Source organism: Narcine bancroftii, chromosome 3, assembly GCF_036971445.1.
Source record: "Narcine bancroftii isolate sNarBan1 chromosome 3, sNarBan1.hap1, whole genome shotgun sequence".
NCBI classification, from domain to species: domain Eukaryota; kingdom Metazoa; phylum Chordata; class Chondrichthyes; order Torpediniformes; family Narcinidae; genus Narcine; species Narcine bancroftii.
In genome coordinates this window covers 72,822,473-72,843,069 of record NC_091471.1, presented here as the reverse complement: position 1 = coordinate 72,843,069, position 20,597 = coordinate 72,822,473, and the positions used below count along the sequence as shown (strand labels likewise).

The following is a 20,597-nucleotide window of genomic DNA, read 5'->3' as shown; positions in this document are numbered from 1 at the left end:
AGGATTACAATGAAAAGGAAGATCAACACGATTGCACTGCTGTAGGATTCATTCAGGAGACTGATGACTGCAGGGACGAAAGTGTCTTTAAGACTGTTGCTGTGTGCTTTCATGCTCTTAAACTTTCTTCCCAACAGATGGAGGGAGGGAGAAGAGAGTATGTGTGGGATGTGATAGGTCTTTCAATACGTTGGGTGCAGAAGATATATTTTTAAAAGATAAGAGTATTGTTGCAGGCTATCCCGACCCACTAAATACAACCATTAACCTTCTAATCCCAGATGTCTTTAAATTGTGAAAGAAAACCGGAGCACCCAGAGGAAACCCACATGGACACAGGGAGAATGTTCAAACTCCTTGCAGCTACTATCAGATTCAAAACTGGGTCGTTAATGCATTGCATTAATTGCTACACTAACCATGCTGCCCTGAGCGACAGCCACACTGACTACTACTCCAGGCAGACCTGTGTAGATGGAGGAGAGGGAAATTAGCCATATTTCCATATTACAACAGTGAAAATATCCCACTGCATGCCTCAAGTAGTTTGTTTTTGTCAGATTGACTAGAAATCAGAATAACCGTCCTTTGACCTACTTTCACAGTCACAGTATTCATTTCCAATTAAATTTCTGATCAATAGTGACCCCATCAGGATACTGTTACTGAGGATTCATCCAGTCATAAATGATGCTGGATAATTAAACAGGAAGTATATTCGACTCTTTGCTGATGAGTGCAACTGCAACAGTGTTCAGAAACTTGGACATTTACCCAAACATTATTATCATTTTTATCATAAGCCCAGGCATGAATTTATTAGTTGATTAATTTCAGCACTGATATGCAATGGATGCCATGTTATTAATTAGAGACTTGACTTTAATAATCATCTTGCATACATGTAACCCGTGCTATCGAGAAGGACAAAGCCAGTGAATGAATAATAATAACAGCACTTTTAACTTCTCAAACATATTGTGACTTCAAAAGTAATCACCGTTTAGTCAAAGCCCTGGAATCTGCCACCAACTCAAATCTATCTTCGCTACAGCTGTGAAAGGTTCGCAAATGGTCATGTGCCGTTACAGCAAGTAATAAAGAGACCCAACAGAATGTTATCCTTTATTGGAAGGAGAAATCGAGTATTTGAAGCAAAATTTCCCTACTTTTGTTCCTGGGGTATTGTTGAAATTGCATTTGGTGTACAGCCTACAATGCTGTTCACTTATTTGAAAAGGATGTAAATGTATTGAAAATAGTTCAGAAAATGTTTATTAAACTAATGCTTGAAAATTATTGGTTTTCGTTTAGGTAAGATAAGACAAGCTGGTCATTTTCACTGGCGTTAAGAAAAATGCGAAAGACTTGATCATAACATAATCGCTGAAGTGTTATACCAGAATGGGCATGGAGATGTTCTTGTGGGAGCATCTAGAATTAGATGAAACATTTTAAAAAGCAAGAGGTTGGTCACTTAATAGAGAAAAAACATTTTTTTGCTCAAAAGTTCATGAGACTTTGGAAGCCTGTTCTCAAAAGAGTAAAAGTCTTTGGGCTTTTTTTCTGGCAGGGATAAAGCAGTCCAAAGAATACTAAGAGTGGAATGCAGAGTCAACATTTCAATAAGATCAATCAAGGTATGCTCAATAAACATCAATGAGCAGCAGAATAGATTCAAGAGGTGAACTGATCTATTGCTATTCCAAACTTGTATGTTTGACATATTGGGGCAAGGCTCATTTTCATGGTATTAAACAAGAACTTACAAACATTGATTGAGAGGCTAATAGCAGGTAAAGGGACATCTGGCAAATGAAGTTAAACAAGAAAATCTGAAGATGCTGGGTTCTGTTGAAATATACAAAAGTGTTGGAGAAACTCAGCAAACTCACAGCTTCCATACGAAGTAAAAGGCACCATTCCATAATGTTTGGTAAAAAGACATTTTTTTATTCCTTTATTTGCCCTGTGCTCCAGTTTTAAATTTGCATTCAAACAATGCACATTTCAGATTTTATTCAAAGACATTTGTATAAACTTTGGTTTGACCATGTAGAAATTTCAGCACTCTTTATTCACAGTTCCCCCATTTCAGGGCACCATAATGTTTGGGACATTTGGCTTCACAGATGTTTGTTGTTACTCATGTATGTTTAATTGCTTTGTTGGTGCAGATATAAGAGAGCTAGGCTTGCTTCTAAACTTTTGATCACATTTGGTGACTGTAGTTCCATTTTTCAATATGAGGACCGGAGTTGTGCCAATTAAAGTCAAAGAAGACATTATGAGGCTGAAAAACAAGAATAAAACAGTATGAAACATTGCGCAAACCTTAGGATAACAAAAATCAACTGTTTGGAACATCATTAAGAAGAAAGAGCGTATTGAGTAGCTCAGTAATAGTAAAGGGAAGGGTAGGCCAAGGAAGGCCTCCACTGCTGATGACAGAAAAATTCTCATCATAATGAAGAAAAATCCCAAAATGTCTGTCCAACAGATCAGAAACACCTTTCAGGAGGCAGGTGTTAATGTATCAATGACTACTGTCTGCAGTAATGAACAGTAATACAGAGGCTACACAGCAAGATGCAAACCACTAGTTAGCCCCAGAAACAGGATGGCCAGATTACAGTTAGCCAAGAAGGATTTAAAAAGAGATTGCAGAAATATGGAAAAAGGTTTTGTGAATAGATGACACCAAGATTAACCTGTATCAGAGTGATAGCAAGAGCAAAGTGTGGAGGTGTAAAGGAACTGTCCAAAATCTAAAGCATGCCACCTTACCTGTGCAACATGGTGGTGGGGGTGTTATGGCCTGGACATGTATGGCTGTCACAAGTATTGGCACTCTTATCTTCATTGATGATATAATTGCTGATGGCAATTAATGCTGAGGTGTATAGAAACAGCTTATCTGCTTAGGTTTGAGCAAATGCCTCCAAATTTAATGGACAGCACTTCATCCTTCAGTAAGACAATGCTCCCAAATACACTGCTAAAGGAACAAAGGAGTTTTTCAAAACTAAAACCTGGAAAATTCTTGTATGGCCAAGTCAGTCACCAGATCCAAATCCAATTGAGCATGCCTTTCATATACTGAAGAGAAAATATAAGGGAACAAACCCCCAAAACAAGCAGGACCTGAAGGTGGCTGCAGTAGAGGCCATGCAGAGCAACCCAGAGAAGATACTGAGCACTCAGTGATGTCTATGAATGACAGGCTTCAAGCAGTCATTACATGCAAGGGATATGCAACAAAGTAGTGAACATGACTATATTAATGTACATATTATTACAGTTTATATTATATTTTATATTATACATAAATATGTTTCTAAAAGAGATAGATTGTGGGGTCACCGCAGAGTAACACTTTACTTCTCATTTAAAATGCAAGAGCTTGGCTGAAGCCAGTCATGTAGGCACTAGTAGCTTTGCAAAATGCAATGGGACTGTTTTGGAAGGAATTTTAAAAAAACAGATGCAAATAAACAGTCGAGGCTCAAAGCGCTGATAAAGATCTTTCAAAGATTAGGTTAGCCCTGCAAGAGATTCTGGGTTTTACAAACAGAGAGAGAGGAAAAGACAAAATAGGATTTCTCTTAGAGAGAGAGGGGGAGAGAGAGAACTGACTTCTGCAGTGGCTTCTGGAACCTTGTTGAAACGCCATTTTGAAGATGGGTTGTGAATTCTGAGTGCGCTGATAAAGATCTTTCAAAGATTAGGTTAGCCCTGCAAGAGGTTCTGGGTTTTACAAACAGAGAGAGAGGAAAAGACAAAATAGGATTTCTCTTAGAGAGAGAGGGGGAGAGAGAGAACTGACTTCTGCAGTGGCTTCTGGAACCTTGTTGAAACGCCATTTTGAAGATGGGTTGTGAATTCTGAGTTCAGTCTGTTGAAAACACGTAGTCCTTACAAGAGGAAGTGGCTGGCTAGAGTGTTTCTCCTGAAATAAGGGAAACAAGAGGAACTCTGTAGTGTCCTGGAAGAAGAGGTTATCAGTTGGAAACCCCATGATAGGGCAAGTTTCTTTAGCAAGACACTGAAGTACTGATCGTGGGAAATCAATTTGTATGTGTCCAATGAGCAACAAATCTCTCTCTGAAACCAATTAGAACCTTCCTGAGCGGTAACCATTTACCTATAAGCACAAGAGCCTGGTGAAAATTCATAAATGTTAAATTCTGTTCACATTATAAGAATTGCCTGATACTAGTGAACTTGGAGGAGTGAGGAGTGAGATTGGACTGTGAATCAAAGAACTTCCCTGAACATATACACATTACATACACGTGCACTTAGAATTAGAAGAGGGTTAAGATAGGTTAAGTTAATAATAATAAGTTTGATCCTGTTTTTATGGAGCACAGGGGCAAATAAATGAAAAACATGGAGGGCCCTGTATATGCATAATCAGATGATAATTATCTTAAACTGAGCTGCTTAAGATGTTGGCAGGATCCCATCTGGAATATTGTGCACAATTCTGGTCATCATGTGAAAGGAAGAATGTTATTAAGGTAGAGAGGTCCCAAAAAATATTCATAAGAACACAAGATAAAGGAACAGAAGCAGACCACTAGGCCCATCAGGTCTGTTTCATGGCTACGTACTAAGCTAAACTAAACCCACCCCTAGTTCCAATTACCAGCCTTTTCCCCATATCCCTTGATACCCTTACTAATGAGATACCTATCCATTTCCTCTTTAAATACTCCTAGTGATCTGGCTTCCACTGCTTTAAGCGACAACCCTCTGACTATAGAAGTTCTTCCTCCTCTATGTTTTAATTTTAAGACTGTGACCCCTTGTCCTTGACTCACCCATCAAGGGAAACATTTTATCCACAATTACTCTGTCAAAACCTTTCAATATTTGAAATGTATCTATGAGATCCCCCCCACCCCCACCTCACACTCCTATACTCCAATGAGTACAATCTTAGAGCTGCCAAATGTTCCCCATACTCCAGCCCATGCATTCCAGGAATCGTCTCTTCAACAACATCACATCTTTTCTAAGATAGGGGGCCCAAACCCATAGAGCCTCATCAACACCTCTCTAGTCTTAAACACAATACCTCTTGAAATGAATGCTAGCATAGCATATGCCTTTTTCACTACCAATCCAACCTGGGTATTAAATTTTCGATTACTCTACACAAGGACATCCAGGTCTCTTTGAACCTCCGAGGATTGAATATTTTCCCCATCTAGAGAGTACTCTTGTCTGTTTATTTCCACTACCAAAATGTAGAACCGAACACGTCTCAACATTGTACTTCATCTGCCATATATTTGCCCAGTCTCCCAATCTGCCTATATCCTTCTGCAATTTTACCATTTCTTCAACAGTTCCTGCTCCACCACCTATCTTGGTATCATCTGCAAATTTAGTCACAAAACTATTTAGTCCACAATCCAAATAGTTAATATAAATTGTAAACAGCAGTTTACACCACTCGTTACAGACAGCCATTCTGAACAGGATCCCTTAATTTCAACCCTTTGCTTCCTGCCTATTAGCCAATTTTCTATCCAATCTAATAGTGTCCCTGTAATTCCATGGGCCTTCATTTTATTTATCAGACCAGCATGCGGAACCTTATCGAAAGCCTTTTGAAAATCCAAGTAAATAACATTTAGCCTACCTGAGATTACCTCAAAAAATTTATTCAAACATGATCTACACTTTTTAAAAAACCATGCTGTCTAGGACCTATCCTGTCATGCATTTCCAGGTATTTCATAACTTTATCCTTGAGGATTGACTCTAATATCTTCCCCACCACCAACATCAGACTTATAGGTCTATAGTTCCCTTTTTTTCTGCTTGCCACCTTTCTTAGACAGCAGAACCACATTCGTAACCTTCCAATCACCTGGAATCAACCCAGAGACCAATGATTTCTAGAAGATTGTCACCAATACTGCACGTGGTGGTTGGCCCAGAAAGGGTTTTCTCCTCAACGCCTTATGCGCCCGATCCATTTCCAAACCATCCGGAAAAAATTCACTACCCAACACATCGGGAATCCACTTCTTAAAAAATTTTACCGGATATGAACCTTCAATATCTTCTGGATGACCTACAATCTTTTTTAACAATTCCTTCTTCTGAATCCCCAATCCACAAAAGAATCCTCCACTTTTTCCATTTTTTCTCTGTTTCTTTCCACTTGATCTGTACATTCATAAAAGGCTTCTTCAATTTTTTTAAAGTTATCCTGTACAGTATCCACTGCTTTTATACATCTATTAACATCACTTTTAACCACATTCATATCTTTCTTCACAGAAGTAATTTCTCCACAAATATTATTCATTTTAATTTTAATTTCCATAAATCCCTGATTTAACTGTGTAGACATCTGTAACTGACATATTTTCCATCTGATGTGCAATTCCTTCCAAAATCGTAAATACAGAATCCAGTTCAGGTTCCATTATTCCCTCTTGAGGCCTACCTTCCTTAATCCCAGCCTCCATAGACGCTTCCTGCCTTAATTCTGACACAGCAGGACTTTCCTCTTCTTCCATCACAGTTGTCACTCGTCCAGTGTGGCTGCGGGTCTGAATCCCCGTCAACAGCAGGCCGACCTCGTCAGCTCGCTGCCGTCGGGGTTCCCCCACAGCCCACACTTTATCCAAAAGTTCACGAACACGCAACGCACCGCACATGCGGTACAATTTGGGGAGTTATCTGGGTATAAAGTAAATTGGGATAAGAGTGAGCTATTGCCAATCTTGGAAGGAGATCATAAAGAGTGTAAAAATATTATAAAATTAAAATGGTGTGATAAAATTAAATATTTAGGAGTAATTGTAAATGAGAACTATCAATCTTTATATAAGTTTAATTACGTTCCTTTATTGAAAAAGATCAAAATGGATTTGATTAAATGGAAAGATCTTCCGTTAACATTAATAGGTCAAGTAAATTGTATTAAAATGAATATTTTTCCTCTTATTCAATATTTATTTCAGTCAATACCATGTTCACTTTCAAAGGGTTTTTTTCAGGATTTGAATAAGGCAGTGAGGAAATTTTTATGGCGGGGAAAATTATCTCGAGTAGCTTTGCAGAAATTGACATGGAAATATGCATTAAGTGGGCTTCAGTTACCTCACTTTCAAAATTATTATGAAGCTGCACAGTTGAAGTTTGTTAGTAGAATGATGGATATTGATCAGTCCCCTAGTTGGGCTAAGGTGGAGTTGGCTTGTATTTCTGAATTTGATGTTCATCAGTTCATACACTAGTGGAATTTGAATTTACTGCAGGAATATGATATGCCAGTATTAAAACATTTGTTAAAGATATGGGTTAAAAGAAATGAGGTTTTAGGAACGAATGGTAAATTATCAATTCAAACTCTGTTATACCAAAATCAGCTTATTCCTTTTTCAATGTTTAATAAGCATTTAAAGATATGGTATTCTCAGGGTATAAAAGTGATTCAGGACTGTTTTGAAGAAGGACAGTTTCTTTCTTTTGATCAATTGAGGGAGAAATTTGATATATCGGTAAATTCTTTATTTGTGTATTACCAACTCAGAGCTTTGATAAGGAAAAATTATGGTAAAGAGATGAGTTTACCTGAGTTAACAAAATTTGAACCTTTGATGTCCTTTGTACCAAAGTGAGGTTTTATTTCAGGTATGTATCGATTATTACAAGAAAGTATGGAAAAACTGAATTTGGAGAAATCTAGAAATAAATGGGAAAGTGATTTAACCTATATTATACCTCAAGAGGATTGGGAGTTTATGTGTTATGAAGGGGTAACTAAATTGACTAATGTAAGATATGGTTTGGTTAATTATAATTTTTTGCAACAGTTATATTTTACTTCGGAGAAATTGAAGAAATATGGATTTAGTAGTTTGGATTCTTGTTTTAGATGTGGGTTAAGTACTGGAGCCTTCTTACCTGTCTTGTAATATGGTACAACCATTTTGGGAAAAGGTTAGGTTGGTTTTGGAGAAATTATTTAAAATTAAATTACCATTAGACCCACTGATTTTTTTGTTGGGTTATACGGTTTCTTTGATTAGATTGGGGTTGGATAAGTTTCAAATTGCATTTGTTCGTTTGGTGTTATCTGTGGCATGAAAATATATAGCAATTACTTGGAAAGATAATGTAGAGATTAATATAGTACATTGGCATAATGAATTGAGATCTTGGAAAAAATAACATATAATTTACATGATAATTATCCTTTTTTTGTTAAAATGTGGTCGCCTTACTTGGAATATATGAGTTTGGAAATATTTTAAAATATTGTATATGTTTTATGTTTTTCTTGGATCCCCTTAAGGGGGCTGGCTGAGGGGGAGGGAGGGAGGGGGGTTTAATTTATTATATAAAAATCTTTTTTTGTTGTTGTTGTTATTGATTTTATGTTGTTTTAAAAGTTTTTAAATAAAAGATTGTCACCAATGGATCTACAATCTCCAAAGCCATCTCTTTCAAAACCTGCGGGTGTACTTCGTCCGGTCCGGGAGATTTATTTGTCTTTAATCCATTCAACTTACCTAGCACAATTTCTGTAGTAATCTTAATTGTATCCAATTCTACTCCCTGAAGCTTTTGTCTGTCAGGGACATTACTAATGTCTTCCACCATGAATACAGGTGTAAAATATTGATTTAATTCTTCTTCCATATCTTTGTAACCCATTATAATTTCCCCAGCATCGTTTTCTATGTAAACACGTGTCTCTCTTTTATTTTTTATATATTTTTAAAATCTTAGGATTTTTAAAATATTGTTTGCCAATCTCCTTTCATAACTAATCTTTTCTTTCCTTATGACTTTCTTTATTTCTTTCTGTAAGTTTTTAAAAGATCCCAGTCCACTGATTTCCCATTAGTTTTAGCTATCTTATATGCTCTCCCCTTTGTTTTTATCTTGGCCTTAACTTCTTTCGTTAGCCACATAGGTACCATTTTTTCTTTGACTACTTTCCTTTTTCTAGGAATATATCTATCCTGTATGCTTTTTAATATTTGCAAAAATATCTTCCAATCCTGCTCTGTTCCTCCTACTAGTTTGCTATTCTAGTCGACTTTGTCCAGTTCTTTCCTCATACCACTATAATTTCCTTTATTCCACTGTAAAATTGATACATCCGATAACTTTCTTCCTTTTAAAATTTGAAATTGAATTCGGCCATGTTGTGGTCACTGCTTCCTAGAGGTTCCAAGACCTTTAACTCCCTAACGACCTCAGGTTCATTGCACATGACCCAATCTAGAACTGCGGATCCCCTGGTGGACTGTTCAAAAAATCCATATCTTAGGTTTTCTACAAATTCCTGTCCTTTCCAATCCCCTGCCATATTAAAATCTCCCATAATTAATTTGATATTATCCTTGTGACATGCCCTTTGTATTTCTATCTGTATCTCATAGTCCTCTTCTCAGCTGCTGTTTGGGGGCCTGTATATAACTGCTAATACAATCTTTTTACTCTTGGTATTTCTTAATTCAACCCAGACTGATTCAACTGCTTTAGACCCTATGTACCTTCTTTCTATTGATTTAATGTCATTACTTATCATCGGAGCCAGCCCTCCACCTCTACCCTCCTGCCTATCTTTCCTATAGATTGTGTATCCTCAGAATTTGAGCTCCCAATTGCATGCCTCATTGAGGTTGTTGCTAATAATGAAGAGTTTGAGTTACATGTAGAGACAGGATACGCTGGGAATGCTTTCCATGAAGTGAAAAAGGCTGAGGGAATGACCTAATATTTATAAAATCGTGAGGGTTATAAATAAGGTGGATAATCAATCTTTTTCCCAGCGATGTGGACTAAAACAGAGGGCATAGGTTTAACTTATTAGGAGAGTCAATGGGGTCCTTTTTCACCCAGATAGTTCTGTTTATTTGGAATGAGCTACCAGAGAAAGTGATAGAGGTGGGTATAATTACAAGAAATAAAGGACATTTGTACATGTTCATGGATAGGAACTGTGGAGCAGTTGACCACAGTCAAGACTTTTGACTTGGTGAGAATTCTTTTTCAGAATTTCATGTTTTGTCATCAAATTCACAACCGTTTTATGATATCAGTAATATTTCTCTTTGTTGCCTTTTTGTGATAAATACTGGTTTAGAGATATGGCCCAAATGCAGGTAAATAGGACTAGCTCAGGAAGACAACTTGAACAGCAGCGATGAGTTGGGCCAAACTGCCTGTTTTCATGCTGTATGGAGATCAGAACAGAGTCTCCAAGATCTATCACATTACCACATTCCAAAGTGCAAAATAACACTTTAATGATATAACACCCCTTCCAGATGAAGCAGTACTTCTTCTGTACATCTTCCACTGTGGCAAAGGGTTCAGAATGCAATGTAGTTCATTATGTGGTCTCCACTATATTGGAGAAGTCCCCAAACTCAGACTTCTTGTCTGTTTTGTAGAATACATAGATTCAGTTGGGAAAACGGCCTCGAGTTTCTAGTTTCCTGTCACTTTCATTTTTTTCTCCCATTACCACCCTTATTTCTCTATTGTTTACAAGATAACAATGCCAAACTTAACTTCAAGTAAGGATACCACAAATATTTCTGTATTTTCTCTTTGATACCTTGTATGCTGACCATTTCCATTGCACCACGTTTCCGATTATCCAAAAACCACTTGAACAAAATTCTCAATTATTCACATTTTTTTTCAGCGGCAACATGACATTACAAATTGGAAAAAAAAATTCTCTCAACATGCTTATGTGGGGTTCTAATGCACTGTTAGCACCAGTTTTGTAACATCAGTGAGCGACTGGAGGAAGTCAGTAGGCCAGGCAATGCATGAGTAGATTCAGTGGCATACCTGGGAGTGGGGGTGGGGGGGGTTCAGGGAGAGCAGCCTTTCTCCCGAGCACATTTTTCAAAAGTGATGCCTTTCCAAACCCACACCACCACCTCCCCCCCCACCCACCCCCCGCTCTGATGCCTCCACTGCTGTCACTTTCCAACGACGCCAAAAAATCAGTACAGCCACTGGTATGTGTCATGGTGCCTTTTTTATGTGCTTGCTCCTCCTAAATTTATAACCTGCCTACGCCCTCGGGAGATTGTTCTGGTTTCAGGTAACTCCCTCCCTTCTGTCTTTCCATTTCTTCTTTACTCTCCACTGTACTTGGTTCTCTGCTGTCCCCAGAGTCGGCGTCAGAACAAATCTAATCAGGGGGCATTGGAGAGGGGGGACACAGAATTTTCAGCAATGTTGGACTGGGTGGAGGTGGCAGTGGCAACGTCCAACCAGGGACGGGAGGGTGGCAGCAGCCATGTCAGACGAGGGAGAGTGGTAGCAGCATGGGGCAGGGGGGTGGGGGAGGTGACAGTGGTAGGAGTGGGGACCTAACTCTCCAAGGCAGGATCCGTGATGGTGGTGGGAGGTGTCTGGGATCGTTGTGGGGACCTCAGACTCCTGGACAGGTTCGGCAACAGCGGTGGGGAGGTGTCAGGGATTGGAGCGGGGACCTTGTGCTCCCAGGCAGGTTTGGCAACGGCAGTGAGAAGACGTCGGGGATCGGTGACGACCGATACAAGTATTCTGCTAATGCTTCTGGGTGGCTTAAAGCCATTTCTCAATTATCCAAAAAATGCAGTTAACTGATGCACGTCCAGTCCCAGGCATTTCAGATAATCGGAAACGTACTGTATCTTTTATTTCAATATCCATCAGCTATTGTGATTTGTATCTTAATTCCGGAAAAAAAAATTCTCTACTGTTTTCATTCTTTCTCTTCTATTTAGACACTTCCGGACAGTTCACCAATGATTTACAAGCATTCTCCATGCACTCAGGCAAGATCAATCACCATCACATGAACAACCTCAGTCTCTATCACAAACACTCCCTTTCCTCTCCTCCCACTCTCTGCAACTTAAAACACACTTACTTCTCAAATTTCCAGATCTGATCAAAAGACAACTACTTGAACTGTGTTACTCTCTCTGCACATGCCATCTGGCCTTTTGAGTATTTACAGCATTTCTGTTTTTATTATAATTTCCAGAATCTGTAGCTTTTTGCTGAAAAATATTTAGCAGCTTTGTATTTCTTGGCAACAAAGAAGATGATAACCTCCCACATCCAAAATTATGAAAGTATGCTAGAACTTCCTGCTGGTAACTACATAAACAGGTCGAGCTGAAGTCTGTGGAGAAGCGAAGCTATGTTCTCTAGTGGATTGATGATCAGTAAGTTAATCATTTTAATTTGAATTCAACCAGGTAAAATTTTCCTTTTTTGCTGTATGTTAAGCTAAGCAACACCTGCAATTTTCTTATCATCTTTATAAAATGATGTCATTGGTCAAAGTTAAACCAGATTGCAGCATAATAAATTCATTGAAGCAACTGTGTAAACTTTCCATTTCTCCAAGAGGGGTTGTATTTTTGCAAGGTATTAAAACAGTGAAGGTTGAATGTATATTTTAACATTTCCAATCAGCAGGGTTTATTTTTCTGCAATGAATATATTGAGCATAATGCATTATATCCAGTAAACTGCACACAAATCTTAATTACGTGAATTAATGAATTGTAGAAATATACAATTTAAAATATAAACAAAAAAGGTTGAAAAAAGGACAGTTAATGAGGAAAAATCTCATTCAAAAGAAGTTCAACCTTTCAGTGCAAGAGAATATCACACTACCAACCAATTAGTATGTCAATAGCTATAAAAAGGAACAAGATAAAGAAAATCAACCTGTTCATGGATTCAATGCAAGAAAACAATGAAATAATTCACACAGAGCACTATTCTGTAAAAATCAAATTACAGTTAATACGTTACAAAGGGAAACTTTTGAATTAGCCATTTTTCAAAAATTTTGGAATTTATTCAAGACACTTGTACAGAGAATAATTTCCCATGGTACTTAATTTGCAATAACATTCAAGTGCCTACCTCATCAGATTGTCGAATGCTCTTTAGTGGTATCCACACATTGCCCACCATTGTATCCCATATTAGTCCTTTGTTCCAGACTTCAACAATTAAACCAAGTTCCAACCGGTTGATCTCACTATGGAAAGGAAAAGGAATACATCTTTAAATCAGAGCTGAACAATATTGTACTACGAAATAATATTTCAAAACCTGCGCAAGGAGAAATAAAACAACATCATTGTGTAAAGAATCTTACAGTGCATGAAAAATATTTTTAAAATATCCGTGAGGCAGTTTTGCTGGACACAAAGGATAGGACTGCAGAAACATACTTTGACTACCATGATATCAGAGAACAAAGAAAAATCTAATTTCTGCAAATCATTTCCAGCACTATCAATAAGGATGGAAGGTTTGGCACAAGGCATGAGTCTTCTTTGGCTTGGCTTCGCGGACGAAGATTTATGGAGGGGGTAAAAGTCCACGTCAGCTGCAGACTCGTTTGTGGCTGACAAGTCCGATGCGGGACAGGCAGACACGGTTGCAGCGGCTGCAGGGGAAAATTGGTTGGTTGGGGTTGGGTGTTGGGTTTTTCCTCCTTTGCCTTTTGTCAGTGGCATGAGTAAGAAAGGAAATAAAGGATAAAGATCAGATCTCATTACAGAATTCATTTGGACAGCACAATGGCTCAGCTTGTTGAGTTCCTACCTTGCAACTCCAAAAACTCAGGGTTTTTTTCAACAAATATACCAAGGAAAACAATGCAAAGCCTGTTTTTACATTCTTAGCTTCATATTGCCAATTAATCAATATATTTTGTTTCTGTACATTGTAGTGTCAGCCAATCATTAACTACATAGCACCAATGCCCTGAATGTGGTATGCTGGGGTGATACCCACTACAGTTGTATAAGGGTGTCCCCATTAGTTTCTGCCCCACAATTCCCAATAGTGGAAAGACCCTGGAAGTGCCTTCAGGGGATTGTTAAGGGGATGGTGGATCAAAGGGGCAAGCAACTGAAAGCCATGGACTTGCTTCCTCTGGTTAGGTCCGGCATCTGATGTCAACTCAAAATGGTCCCAGATGTTGAGTCTCCAGACTGACTGTGAATCTGAACCAAAGATGGTGAAGTTGTCAATGCACAGGGAGTTTTTCCTTCACTGCCTGGCAATATCATCCCTCTTTTGCCCACATTTTGTGCAACACACAAACAAGACAGCAGAGCAGGCAACCCTGCCTGACTCCAGACTTAATGGGGAAGCTATCTGTTTCCTACCCAATGATTTGAATGCACGAAGGATGTCCGTGTAGAACAGTTGGATCCAATTCCTGATTCCCTCCTCAAGGCTTCTTTTGGAGAGTACATCCATACTTGTACACTATCCTGTTGAAGGCCTTCCCTATTCAATGTTGAACATGCATATGTCCACTTCCCTGTCAATGCAAGGCAATCCAAGATTTTCCTGCTAAATACAGCCTAGGTTTGGTCTGGGTCGATCATGACTCAGAGCAGATTTGTCCCAATTAGTAAAGACGTCAATTTTGCTAAGATGAAATGGGTTTCCAATTCCTGATGTCTTCTTTTTCCCTCAACTTCTTTTACATGAAGGTGATAATGCTCTTCCTTTTGGATTCTGACATGCTGCCAGCCAGAAGCAGAGCATTGTATACTTCTAACAGGTCTGGGCCCAGCAATTCGAGTTTGATTCAACTCCAGTAGTCATGCTTTTGTTTGTCATTGCATTGTTTTTCTCCAACTGGTTCAGATTCTTTCAACATTTGAAATATGTACTGGTTAGTAGGTTAATTGGCCACTGTAAATTTCCTCTAGTTTGTAGAAAATTACTGCCATTAGTGTAAATGGATGTTTGATGGTTAGCACAGATTTAGTGGAGCAAAAGGTCAGTTCTCATGCTGTATGGCTCGATCACTCATTATTCTGCAATGTGCATGAACAGGATAAAATTATTTTTATTTAGGGCAGAGGGCTGAACATTTGAAATAACAAGATGTAAATATAAATTACAGAAGATTACACCTTTTCCCTAAATGGATGAGCTTCATGCCCTCAGTTCTTTTTATTTTTTGATCTTAAGAAGACCAGTGCAGAAAGAGAAAGTTAAAATTATGCTTAGATTAAGTTCCAGATATATAATTGTTCCTTGAAAATTATTTTTCAAGAGATTAGGTTCAAAATCTATTACACAAAGCACTCTGTTGAGTGCTACTTAATATCAAGAGAGTTCAAAACACCAAGCAATAGTCAAAATTTGGAAGTAAATAATCGCTGAATGGATAAATATCATAATTACCAGAAGCACACCACTTTATCTTATCAGATGGGAGTTTCACTCACATTCTGTTGCACATCCAACAGGTATCAGGCTCTTGAACTTCCCTGTCCTATCCTAAACAACACTACTCCAAAGTTCTGTCTGCACTATCAAAATAACACACCTGTTCCATTTATTCTTTTATATTTATTATCTTTTTTATTTTGTGTTCATTTAATTTATATTAACAGTTTATTAGTGTGTTTTACCTTTCTCGACAGCAGCATCAAGCATTTTGTTGCAATAGTACATTGTACTGATGTATATGACAATAAATGCCCATCATCAAATTCTCATCATTAAATTCCATGAACTTGTCCATATTGGCTTACTTTAAAAATTTCATACATTTTCTGGTTTCTCAACTACTGCTGAGTGAAACGTGAACTTCAAAACATTTTTACAACAATCAATAAAAAGGAGAAGAATGTTTACCCACATTTGCTCACTCCATACACATTTGATATCAGACAAAAGCTATATGTATCCTCTATCAAATTTATCATAATATGCGATCTGTTACGGCACTGATTTACCACAGCTTACTAGCAATAAAGAACCCACTTACTTGTTTCTTTCAGTACACCATGAAGTTGACTTTATTATTCACTGGGCACAACATGCATTTTCAACTCCCCAAACACCACCCAGACAAACTCCTTTGACCTTCTCACTGGCTCACTGCCAGATGGGTGATCCTAAAGCTCTCACTCCCCTCCTCCTATGTCTGAGATCCATCATCCCACATACTGACGCTTAAGACACCCACAAATACGTGATGTTACGCTCGCGTGTCACATTGCTTACATCATCAATGACAAAGGTAAGTACATGACTGCGACCGAGCTCAGTGCATTAATATGGCATAACTTTACATAATTTCAATCACGAGTGATTTGCATTAAATTATTTTTAAAAGGCAGTTATATTGAATTTTAAAATGTCTCAGAGGCATCTCTAAACATATCAGACCAACAGTAGACTGATTCACAGCAAATCTGACAGCTGGAAACACTTAAAGGTGTCCTGAAGTGTGGAGAGTAATTAAGCAACTGGTACAGTTAAAACTTTACTATATTTCATGAAGTCAAAAAAAAATCCTCAAGTTCTATCAGTTCAAAGGAATTGCTGAAAAAGAATGTATTTAAGGTGGCATTTATTGTCAAAGTGAAGTTGAACTTTGTCCTTTCCACAGAATACATTTTATATTTAGCATTTTATTCATGGATTTTCTGAAAATTAATAGATTTCAAATCTGATCTAGTTTTGCACCGAAATGTTGGACTATGGTGGCGCACATAGCTGTGGCAAACCGGCCCCGCTTGTATTGCCGCACCTGCGGGGCAGCCAAGGGAAGATGGCGCCGTTGGGGGATCTCAGTGCCTCGTGGCATAGGCCAAAGCACGCGTCTAAGGTGAATATGATGACATCAGCGCCAGTATGGGGGCGGAGATCACGACGCCCTTAAAAGGCGCGCATGAAGTTTGAATAAACAGTTCAAGTGAAACCTCCACCATGTCCTGTGGTGTGATTGTGTGTGTGTGTGTGTGTGTGTGTGTGTGTGTGTGTGTGTGTGTGTGTGTGTGTGTGTGTGTGTGTGTGTGTGTGTGTGTGTGTGTGTGTGTACATTGGTTTTCTGGCCTCCCGATATGGATGCAACAGCAGTCAACGTGGTCACAGTGAAACTCTCCCCCCCCCCCCCCCTTTTTCTGGACGCATCGCCCATGCACTTGGTTCGGGCAGACAGAGGCACAGTTCAACCTCAGACACATCACCTCAGATGCCAAGATGTTCTACCACGTCGTGAGTGCACTCGAAGAAAAAACCGTGGCCAGGGTGGATGACCTGATCCACAACCCACCGGAGGAAGGTAAATACCTCGCTCTCAAAAGACTCCTCCTCAGGACCTTCGGCCTCTCCCATTGGCAGCGAGCTGCCAGACTCCTATACCTGGACGGCCTGGGCAACAGAACCCCATCTGCCCTCATGGACGAGATGCTCACGCTGGCAGAGGGCCGCAGGCCCTGCTTGATGTTCGAACAGGCTTTCCTCGAGCAGATGCCGGAGGATATCCAACTCCTCCTGGCAGATCAGATCCGCGGAGAGTCGCGGCCCGTGCAGACTTGCTCTGGCGGACCAAGTGAGAAAACGAGGCCGCCCTCAGCAAGGTCACCCACCCGGGACCCAGCCGGCTGCAGACATCCCCCAAGCATAAACTGGAAGAGCAACACCCCACATGGTGTTTCTACCATTAACGCTGGGGGGCCCAAGCCCGCAAGTGCAGGCAGCCTGTTCGTTTCAGGGAAACGACCCGGCAAGCTGCCATTAATGGCTGTGACGCTGGCCGCACTAACAGCCTCCTGCACGTGATCAATACGTCCAGTGGCTGACGTTTCCTAGTAGACACTGGAGCAGAGCTGAGTGTGCTTCCCCTGACCGCAGTCAAGGCCTGCACCCGTGCACGAGGCCCCACTCTATGGGCAGCCAACGGATCCTCCATCAAGATTTTTGGCATACGCAGCGCCCAGATCCAGATTGGCAAGGACAGATTTTGCTTGAAGTTCGTGCTGGCCATGGAGGGCACAGTGCTGCTGGGAGCCGATTTCCTCTGCACAGCCTGTTGGTGGACATCAAAGGCAAGTGGTTGGTACATGCCCGCACTTTTCAATCCATCCACCTCGATTCCACAAACACGTGTGACTCTGGAATAGCTTCCATCGGCGCCACCAAGGATGAGTATTCTTGCATACTCAATGAATTTCCTGACATCCTGTGGCCACAGTTCACTCCCGCCATGCCCCAACCTGGGGTCTGCCACCACAATTTGACGAGGGCCCTCCCCCCATGCCAAACCAGGTCTTTTCCCCCTGAGAAGCTACAGCTGGCAAAGGAGGAGTTCTTCCGACTACAAGAGCTGGGGATCGTCCGCAGGTCAGATAGCCCTTGGGCCTCCCACCTCCACAGGGTCCCAAAGGCTTCTGGGGGTTGGCGCCCATGCAGGGACTACCATCGCCTCAACAATCTGACCACGTTTCATCCCAAGGGTGGCTTGCATCATGCGGCTGTTGTTCGCACTGATCGCCGCCAAAAATAATATCCTGCGGTAGACGGAAGAGGTCGAGAACGATTTCATCACAACGAACGATGCCCTGGCAAGCGCCACCCTACTGGCCCACCCGCAGCCTGATGCCTACACCGCACTCTCAGTGGGCACTTCGGCCACAGCCATCGGGGGCCAGTGGCGCCCACTTGCGTTACTCAGCAAGCACCTCCACCCTTTAGAACTAAAATACAGCACCTTCGAAAGGGAGCTTCTGGTCCTTTATCTGTCCATCAGACACTTCTGGTACTTCCTGGAGGGCAGGCCATTCATGGTTTTCACTGACCACACAGGCCCTTACCATGTCCAAGAATCCCTGGTCGGTGCACCAGCAGCGACATCTGTCCTACGTATCGGAGTTCACCACTGACATCCGACACTGAGCGAGTGAGGACAATGTCGTTGCAGACGCGTTCTCAAGGCCCACCATCCACAACCTATCCTTCGGCCTGGACTATGCCCAGCTAGTGCAGGCACTGGAGGAGGATGCAGTGCAAAAACACAAGCCTTTCACAACGCCATCACGGGCCTCTGACCTGAGGAACTCAAATTGCCGGACAGCCTCAACACGCTGCTCTGCGACGTCTCCACCGGCGCTCCGCACCCGGTAGTCCCTCTGTGATAGAGGCCGCAGGTTTTCAGCATGGACAACGACTTGGCTCACCCCTTGGTCAAGTTTTCAGTGCGTATAGTGGCAGAACGATTCATGTGGCACGGCCTCAAAAAACAGTAAGCCCTAATGGAGAGAAACTGCATGCAGTGCCAGGTCTCCAAAGTCCACCGCCACGTTAAGGCCCTGTGATATAGCAGTTTGACTCCCCAGCCAAGAGGTTTGAGCATATACACATCAACATCGTGGGCCCCCTGTCGGTATCCAGTGACGCCTTCTACTTGTTGACTGTGTTCGACCGCACGATGAGGTGGCCGGAAGCCATCCCGCTGAAAGACACCTTCACCGAGTCCTGCGCCAGAAATCTACTCGCCCACTGGATCATCAGATTCAGCGTTCCAGCACACATGATGAGCGACAGGGGTGCCCAGTTCACATTCGCCCTCTGGTTGTGGCTGGCGAACCTCTTGGGGATCAAGCTCCACCATACCATCACATTACATCCCCAGGCTAATGGTCTTGTGGAGCGTTTCTACTGGCACCTCAACTCAGCTGTCATGGTTCGCCTCACCGGCCCCTACTGGATGGACGAATTACCCTGGGTCCAGCTCAGCATCAGAATGGCTCTGAAGGAAGACCTACAGGTATCAGACACGGAAATGGTCTATGGCACACCGTTGTTGCTACCCTGTGACTTCTTCAGCCCAAGCATTGGTTCCTCGACCGAAAATTGGACTTTTCTGGTAGACTTGCGTGGCAAGCTCCCCTCACTAGCGCCCCCACTACCAACGCACCACGGCAGCTGCCCGGCTTGCATCCCCAAGGAACTGGCCATGACTGACTTCATTTTCGTCCGGGGAGGCCCACCCCTGCAGTCCTACGAGGGCCCCTACAAAGTTCTGAAACGCTCAGGCAAGACATTCACTTTGGACATTGGGGGCAGGGAGGAGATATTCACAGTTGACTGACTCAAGGTGGCACACTTGGACCTTAGCCAGCCAGTACTGACGGCCTGGCCAAAACAACAGGGTCGGCCGCCCAAGTGGCGAGGCGCGTAAGCCGGTTCGGGGGGGTGTCATGGGGCAGCTAAGGGAAGATGGCGCTGTTGGGGGACCGCAGTGCCTTGTAGCTTAGGCCAAAGCACACGCCTCAGGCAAACATGATGATGTCACTGCCAGTGCACGGGCGGAGCTCAAGCCGCCCTTAAAGGGCGCATGTGAAGCTTGAATAAACAGTTCAACTGAGACCTCCATCGTGTCCTGTGGTGTGTTTCTATGTGTGTAGCAGCCGCTACAGGACACACCTAAAAATGCAATTCAGAGATAATTTAAGAATGGAATTAAGTTGTTCCACTGACATTAGTAGAATTTATATTTTGCTATTTGGTAAACTGCCACTCCTATGAACATGCCTTGATTGTCAATCTTCATATTTCCCCATCTGTATTAATTAGTCCAATCCAGTTTTATGGAGTCTCCTCCAAGTTATGCCATACACTCGATTCTTGCACTTGAAGAAGCTAATTTTCAAAATATGATGGAGTTCTGTAAAGTATGCATAAAGAAGTCAATAATTCACACTAAACATTATACCACTGTACTGAAGTAAAATCTGATCCATGGAAACTGCAGT

At 41.3% G+C, this 20,597-nt stretch overlaps 1 protein-coding gene and 2 long non-coding RNA genes across 6 annotated transcripts in view; 1 reads left to right on the top strand and 2 right to left on the bottom strand.

The window, feature by feature from the left end:
* LOC138757253 (protein unc-13 homolog B-like) overlaps window positions 1-20,597 on the bottom strand; it is a 615,971-nt gene that overhangs the window by 338,130 nt on the left and 257,244 nt on the right. For all 4 annotated transcript variants that reach the window (XM_069924286.1, XM_069924287.1, XM_069924289.1 and 1 more), the window contains one exon: window positions 12,940-13,057. In XM_069924286.1, coding sequence (XP_069780387.1) covers window positions 12,940-13,057 — 118 coding nt within the window. The remainder of the gene's footprint in view (window positions 1-12,939; window positions 13,058-20,597) is intronic.
* LOC138757255 (uncharacterized) overlaps window positions 1-20,597 on the top strand; it is a 701,670-nt gene that overhangs the window by 481,453 nt on the left and 199,620 nt on the right. The window lies entirely within an intron of this gene.
* On the bottom strand, window positions 1,933-3,745 carry LOC138757256 (uncharacterized). Its single transcript, XR_011353460.1, has 2 exons — window positions 3,637-3,745; window positions 1,933-2,293 (listed from the first exon to the last, which is right to left on the bottom strand). It is a non-coding gene; the product is annotated as an uncharacterized lncRNA (long non-coding RNA).